Raw genomic sequence first — 7,456 nt, 5'->3', positions numbered from 1 at the left:
GCGCGAGCTGCTTTCTCTATTCCTTTTGTTCTAATTAGATTGCAGTAAGTCATCGCGTTTGGGTGCATGTGCGTGTATGTGTGTTAATGTGTGGTGTTCCCTCGCGTGATGAGGTGAATAGTCGATTCGGTGTGATAAATTGATGCAGATGTGATGCGACGTCGCTACTCATTTAGCCATCCCGGCCCCCCTAGGCGAGTATTTAGCCTAGAAGCCGCTGTAGCTGCTGGAGCGTTGCTACAACGCTGCTGAGACCTGTTGACCGGCGGGATTGCGGCCTAAGCTGATGGCGTCGTGTTGATGTTGCCCGGTTTTGGCGCCAAGCCTGCTGCAGAGGGTCCGCGGCGGCGGTATGCCGTCACTGGAGTCCTTTGAGAACGCCTGACGTTACCACTGGTGCGAGGAGCCGGTGGGCGCCCGAAGTCGCGTCTGGTAGTGCGGTGCAGCAGCGTATGATGAGCCCGCACACAGATTTGGCAACGATTATGTGATGGGCACTCCTGAGTTGCGTGGGAAGTTGCCAGACAATTCAGGCAATACCCGTGCGCCTGTGCCACCTGCTGGAGTTGCATCGGCGGCATGCCTTTGAATATACCGCAGTGCGATAGCCGATGAGGGCGGCGGCATAGTGGACAACGAATTGGTTGCAGATCCGCTGGTACTGCTGGCGTGCTTTGACGCGGAGCCGTTGTCGCGGTGGAGCCTGTCGTAGTTCGAGGCGCTGCTGGTGCAGTGTTGGTCCGGGGTGCTGCTATTGGGCCAGCTTCAGAGCGAGGGGCGGAAACTGCCGAACGCATGGTTGGCGTTGACGCTGATGCCATATCCACGTCCATATTACTCTGTTAGAGAAATGATGATATTAGAAATGTATTGTGAAATTTACAATAATATGGACTTTGTGCCACGATATGTGGCATGAATAGGATGTCATTTTTTTCTCAGACATTTATGTTAAGTTTTTGTGTCATTTATGTTATTCGAGGTTTCGATTTGGTAAGCGGTTTATATGTTTTATCGATTTATTGATTTATTAACATTGCGGTTCGGTTTTACGTTTCTTTATCTTCGGCGGTTGGTAGAAAGCATAATTTGACGAGCGGTCTGGTTAGTGTTCCGGTTTGAGTGCGGAGATCAACTACTCGAACATGACCGTCGGAACCGTAATGAAGTTGTTTTATGCGGCCGAGTCGCTATTCCGTAGGAGGGAGACAATCATCTTGTATAAGGACGCAGTCTCCAAGCTTTGGTGCCTTTTCTTGAGTTTTCCACCGGTATCTCTTGTGAAGGTCCTTTACGTAGTCTTCCTTCCATCGGCGGCTGAAATCATGATGGAGGATTTTAATTCGCTCCCATCTGTTCAATAAGGATAGCGACTCCACGCCTGGCTCAGGTATGGCCAGAATGGGTGCTCCTTTTAGAAAATGCCCTGGGGTTAAGGCTGTGAAGTCGGAGGGATCTTGCGAGAGTGGTGAGATAGGTCTAGAGTTTAGTACGGCTTCGATACGAGTGAGTAATGTAGTAAACTCCTCATAATTGAATTTATGGTTACCAGCCGTTTTCTTTAAATGGGACTTAAAGCTCTTTATTGCTGATTCCCAGAGTCCGCCCATGTGTGGAGAACATGGGGGTATGAATTGCCAATCGATCCCTTGGGGTGCATATTTTCTGACAATTTCGGGGGATACTTCTTTCATGAATTGTAAAAACTCCTTTTCCGTGGCTCTTTGAGCTCCGACAAAGTTGTTTCCATTGTCGCTCATAATTTTTAAAGGAAATCCGCGTCGTCCGACAAAGCGAGCAAATGCTGCAAGAAAAGCTGCAGTAGTCAGATCCGAACATAGCTCGAGGTGTACTGCCTTTGTTGTAAAACACACAAAGACAGCCACATACCCTTTTCTAAATGAGGAAGACCTTAGCATTGAGGCCTTTATCTGGAAAGGTCCAGCAAAATCAACCCCAGTGATGGTAAAGGGTAAAGCATAGTTGCAGCGTTCAGGTGGTAGGGCTGCCATGATCTGCGTACGCATCTTGTGCTTGTACATAGTACACTGTTTACACATGAAAATGGTTCTTTTAATTTGTGGCTTTAGTCGCGGTACATAAAACTCTTGCCGGACCATTTGTTGCATCAAGCGATGCTCACCATGCAGTGTAAGCGGGTGGAGATATATTAGAAATAAGTAGGTAAAACGGGATTTCTCTGGGATAATGATGGGATGTCGTTCATTGTAACTAAGGCTGGAGTTGGCTAGTCTTTTATTTGCCCGTAGTAATCCCTTAGCGTCCAGGAATGGGTTTAACACGAGAAGTGAACTTCCCTTTTCGAGAGGTCGCTTTTCAAGCAACTTTGATTTCTCTTTGCTGAAATAGCGAGTTTGTGTATACAAGATTAGACTGACCTTGGCATGTTGCAAGTCGGAATGCGTTAGTTGTACGCAGGGATCATTTAGTGTTCCTTTCATTTTTAGTTTAAGTGTTTGAATGAATTTGTGCATGTAAGCGACTACCCTTAGTGCTCGAGGAAATGAGGAAAATCTTTGGAGAATATCATCCTCTTCTGGAGTGATATGAAAATTTTCTATTTTCCGACTTTCCGGAGGTATGATATTCCGAGCAGGAGACTTTGGCCAGAATTCTTGTGATTCTGTTAGCCATGTGGGACCGTTCCACCAGAGTGTAGTGCTGGTGAGGTGCAGTGGCTTGCAACCTCTTGTCCCAAGATCCGCTGGGTTATCTGCACTTGCAACATGTTGCCATTTTGCTTGGCCAACTAAGTCTAAAATTTGGTTAGATACATAGGTCTTCCAGCAATAGGGTGGTTTTTTAACCATGCTAAAACTATCTCTGAGTCTGACCAAAGATACATTTTATGTTCGTTTAATTTGAGATGGGTTTGGACTATGGAAATTAATTTTGCTAACAGAAGAGCACCATTCAGTTCAAGCCGTGGCAGACTGAGTGTCTTCAAAGGTGCAGCGTTGGCTTCGGCTACCAAGAGCTGTGAAGATATTTTGCTATCATACTGAGTGCGTATGTAGACTGTTGCACAATAAGCCTTTTCAGAGGCGTCACAGGAACCGTGTAATTCTGCGTTAATGTTAGGGGTGAAATTTACCCATCGACGGATTCGAATTTCTGATATAGTATGTAGGTTATTAGCGAATTGAACCCATTATGTTAAACGTAAAGGTTTTACCTGTTCATCTTATTCAGTGCCATCTTGCCACAATTCTTGAATGAGAATTTTAGCTTGAATCATTATTGGCTAAAGCCATCCTGCGGGGTCGAACAGTTTTGCCACCGAGGAAAGGATTTGTCGTTTTGTAATGGCGGACATTGCAGATATTGACTCAATTGTATATGAGAATTGATCTGTTATCGCATTCCATTGAATCCCTAGTGTTTTTGTTGTACTAGCTTTTTCGAATTTAAGGAAGTCAGTATCTAATAAGTCTTCCTTTCTTATGTCTTTGATTATTTCGGGATGATTTGAGGTTATTTTCTTTAGGGGAAACCCTGCTGTATTTAGTGCTTTGATCACTTGAGATAATGATTCGCACGCTATTGGTATACTGTGGCTACCTGATAAAATGTCATCCACATATGTTTGAGTTTGCAACACAGAAATTGCTAAAGGTAAATTTGTTTCACAAGTTTTTGCAACTTCATGTAACGTCCTAATGGCTAAATAGGGTGCGCAGTTGATGCCAAAGGTAACTGTTTTAAGTTTGTAGTCGCTTATTGGACTATTAATTGAATTGCGGAAGACTATGCGTTGGAAATCCTGGGCCCGAATCGCGGCACACGTTAACGAGCGAAATTTAAGAATATTTTTTGTTTTCGGATCGTTGTAGTCGCTATCGAATAGGCACTTTCGAAATTTGAAATTTTCTCATTCGATAACGAGTTCTTGTTTGTACGAAAGAATCGAAATTTCATTCGTTAGGTATTTGAGAAACGTTATAGCACAAATTGAACAAAAAATTTGAATATATCCGCTAAAAATAGTCCGAGGGGCAAAATGTAAGTAATTTTTCATTTATTTAGTTTATTTAACATGTGATATAATTATAACTAATAATTTAAGGACCAATGTAAACAAAATAAATATGCGTCAAAAAAATTTGATGAGTGACTTTATGCTACAGCATCAGGACTTGGCAAAAAATATTTTACCTAATTGTGGGCAAGGCAAAGTTGCAGCAAATAAGCTATGGGAGGCGTTGACTTTAAAACTGAACGCTGCCGGGCCACCGATGAAAGATGCTAAATCTTGGCGAAAGGTAAGATAAATAAAATAATAGATGATTAAAATAATAATAAAATACAAAAATAGGTATTTGCTGACCAGAAGCACAACATAAAAAAGAAAATTTCTTTCAACAAAGCCTCAAAACAAAGGACTGGTGGTGGTCCGTACGAGGAAAAGCTATTAACTGCAGCAGAAGAGCAACTCCTCCAAGCTACGGGGATAGATGTTGCTGTAGAAGGGTTGACTGTAGTAAAATCTTTTGGAAATGTAGAGCCCGAAGAAGGATTAAATGAGTTGGTAGAAATGATTTTAGATAGCGAGGAAGAAGATCCGACTCCATCCACCAGTCGCAGTGCGACAAAGTCATGTAAAGCGAAGCCCACTGTCGAAAGTGAAAAGCTTTCTCTTTTAAAATGCAATTTACGCGCATATGAAGTAACGCAAGCGCAAATAAATAATAATATTGAGAAACTACTTGCGCTAAAGCAGAGATCTCTCCAAATAAAAGAAGAGGCACATGCTGCAGATATGAAAATAAAAGCTATAGAGTTGGAGATTAAAACTCATGAGCTTGATATTTTAAAGAGAAAAATCCATAAATAAATACCAATATATAAGATATGTTAATTCCAAGTTCTTTATTGAAAATATATTTGTTAAAATAAAATACTTATGAATTCAAATGTTGTTGGAACGTTTAATTCAATTATTATCTAAAGACAACATAATGTGATCTCTAATTTTATGACCAATTTTGGTTAATTGAGTCTCATTTCCGGTATCTATTTCTGTATCATTATTTTCGTTTACAAAATATCTGCAATATGTTGAATTTTTATATTGTATGCAAATGTTATGCAACGCTGCACATACATTGCCGAACTTTGCCATCTTTTCAGGACTGTACCGACTTCTTTTATCATTGGTAAGAATTTTCCACCGGCCTTTCAGTATACCAATGGTTCGTTCAACAATACAGCGTGCTTTTGCATGGATTTCATTAAACCGTGCTTGGCACGAGCCAACTTCGGGGTTTCTAAATGGTGTCAAACACCATGGTTCCAAAGGATATCCAGAATCTCCTGTTAATTGAGAAAATACGTAGATATGTTTATAAATATATTTTGCAGCTGTATAAGTGCATATATTACCCAAAAGCCAGACATTTCTCATATTGTTTTGATTATATGCTTCCTCCAAAAATCTCCTCTGCGCAGAATGCTTCCATACAAAGGAATCGTGAGCGGCTCCACCATATTTTGAATCAATAGCTAAAATTCGATGTTCGTAATCACAAATCTGCAAATATATATATGTACATACATACATATTCGTAAGTATGTGGTCTACAAATCCAAATATATATGTATATAAATGCATATGCTATGTATTTATGAGTACATCCATGTGTACATATATGCGACTTACTATCATTGAATTAAGACTGTGGTATCCTTTTCTATTGAAAAACATATGTTCATTCACAGTTGGTTTTTGAAGGCCAAAATGTGTACCGTCAATACATCCGATAACTAAACATTTGTATATTTATTTTTAGCATCTTTATTTAGTCGACAACATACCTCCTGGAACTTTATATTTCTCAACAAAGTATTCTGTGCACTTAGATAAACGGTTTGGCGAAAACTTAATGAAATGTGGACAAAGTTTTGTCTCCATTTCATTAACTACGTCCCCTACAATTTTACACACTGTGCTTTGACACATTCCAATTAAAAAGTCGTTTCCAACTGAGTGTTGATAGCCTCCACTCGCCAAAAGGGACAAAGTCGCTGCTAATTGAAGAATTGGTGGTACTGCGGTTGACAAATGTCCGTTAAATTCTATTTCCGATAAGATGAATGTAAATGCGTCTTTGGTCAGTCTAAACCGCTTCCTGAATCTGTAAATGATTTAAAATAATAATATCTATACCAAGTTAAACGATGTAATTAAAAATGTTCTTACGCTGCTTCAGGTAAAGCCAGGGGATTACTTTTGTCACGGATCCTGGACCTTATGGCCATTTGCTGATGTTCTTCATCTGATTCAGATGAACTTGAATAAAAAAACACGTTAGGGTTCATTTTTTTGCCTGCAAAAACTAAATTTAGTAAATTTATATATGTATAAACGTATAATAAATTTGAATATTTACATTCAATTCCAATTCAAATATTTCTTTCTTTTGTTTTGTTTCGTTATTCGAAAAAGTCATTTAGAGCTACACCAGGGAAGTTATTTCATAAAATTTCTATTCGTTTCGTATCGAGTGCGACGATCCGCACACTCGACACGTTACGAAATTTCATTCGATACGATTACTTGCTCGCTCACGACTGCCGCGATTCGGGCCCTGGTCATCTTCATGCACCAGAATTTGCCTATACATTTTCTCAACATCCCCGTTAAAAACGTATTTAAACATGCGCCAATTTAGTATTAGCAACATGAGATCAGGTTGTAATGTTGGCCCTGTGTATAATACATCATTGAGTGATTTGCCTGAGCTCGTACACTTTGAAACATTGAACACCACTCGTACTTTTGTTGTGATTTTTTCTGGTCTTATTACCCCATGATGTGGAAGGTAAAAAGATAAATATCTACCTTTGGATATCTTTTCATATGGTACAGTTTCTTCCATATGATTGAGGTCAAGATATTCCATCATCACATTATCATATGCTGATTTTAGCTCATTTTTCTTCGTCAGGCTTTTTTCCATGCTTAGGAATTGCTGGACTGCTGAGATTCTAGAGTGGCCTAGAGCTATAGTTTCTGGAAAGGTGGATTTGAATGGCAGTCGCACAACATAACGACCATCTTCGTTTCTTGTTGTTGTGGACTGGTAATAGGCTTCGCATGCCTGGTCTTCTTCTGAAAGTTTGGTAATCTGGGGTACCTCACTTCCCAGAATTTTTTAAGTTCATTATTTAAGTATTCGTTTGTTATATCTTCCACTTGTGTTGTAAAAGAATTTATTTTTTCAGTGACTTGGCCACTTATAATCCACCCAAATATTGTATTTTGGGCTAACAATTTATTGGAGATTTTCTCTATACCTTCAAGAATTATTTGAGGTATTAAGTCACTGCCTAATAATATGTCGATTTGTGATGGGGTATGACAGTTGGGATCTGCTAATTTGAGATGTGAGCATTTTTCCCAGTGTATTTTATTTACTTCATAGCTTGGAAGCAA

The 7,456-nt window shown here is 39.9% G+C and overlaps 1 protein-coding gene and 1 pseudogene across 2 annotated transcripts; both read right to left on the bottom strand.

Annotated features, from left to right (window-relative positions):
* Nucleotides 1–930, bottom strand: LOC125775537 (uncharacterized; annotated as a pseudogene).
* A 3,614-nt stretch (nt 931–4,544) lies between these two features.
* Nucleotides 4,545–6,607, bottom strand: LOC125775387 (putative nuclease HARBI1). Of its 2 annotated transcripts, XM_049445926.1 has the most exons (5): nt 6,221–6,607; nt 5,836–6,155; nt 5,681–5,784; nt 5,404–5,551; nt 4,545–5,334 (listed from the first exon to the last, which is right to left on the bottom strand). In XM_049445926.1, exons 1-5 carry the CDS (start codon nt 6,337–6,339, stop codon nt 4,955–4,957), a joined length of 1,071 nt encoding a protein of 356 aa, XP_049301883.1. In that variant the 5' UTR covers nt 6,340–6,607; the 3' UTR covers nt 4,545–4,954. The 2 variants fall into 2 exon arrangements, with proteins under 2 accessions (XP_049301883.1, XP_049301882.1); XM_049445925.1 differs by having other exon boundaries at nt 4,545–5,551.
* Between the last annotated feature and the right edge of the window lie 849 nt (nt 6,608–7,456).

This window comes from Bactrocera dorsalis, chromosome 1, assembly GCF_023373825.1.
Source record: "Bactrocera dorsalis isolate Fly_Bdor chromosome 1, ASM2337382v1, whole genome shotgun sequence".
In the NCBI taxonomy this organism is placed as follows: domain Eukaryota; kingdom Metazoa; phylum Arthropoda; class Insecta; order Diptera; family Tephritidae; genus Bactrocera; species Bactrocera dorsalis.
The sequence above is the reverse complement of the archived record's forward strand: the minus strand, read 5'-3'. Positions and strand labels throughout refer to the sequence as shown.

Excerpts from the sequence above, each read along its gene's own strand:
- LOC125775387 (XM_049445925.1), bottom strand. The coding sequence starts at position 6,339 with ATGAACCCTAACGTGTTTTTTTATTCAAGTTCATCTGAATCAGATGAA. Across the intron at positions 6,156-6,220 it reads CTGGCTTTACCTGAAGCAGC|ATTCAGGAAGCGGTTTAGAC; the intron begins GTAAGAACATTT and ends AATCATTTACAG. Across the intron at positions 5,785-5,835 it reads GAAATATAAAGTTCCAGGAG|TTATCGGATGTATTGACGGT; the intron begins GTATGTTGTCGA and ends ACAAATGTTTAG.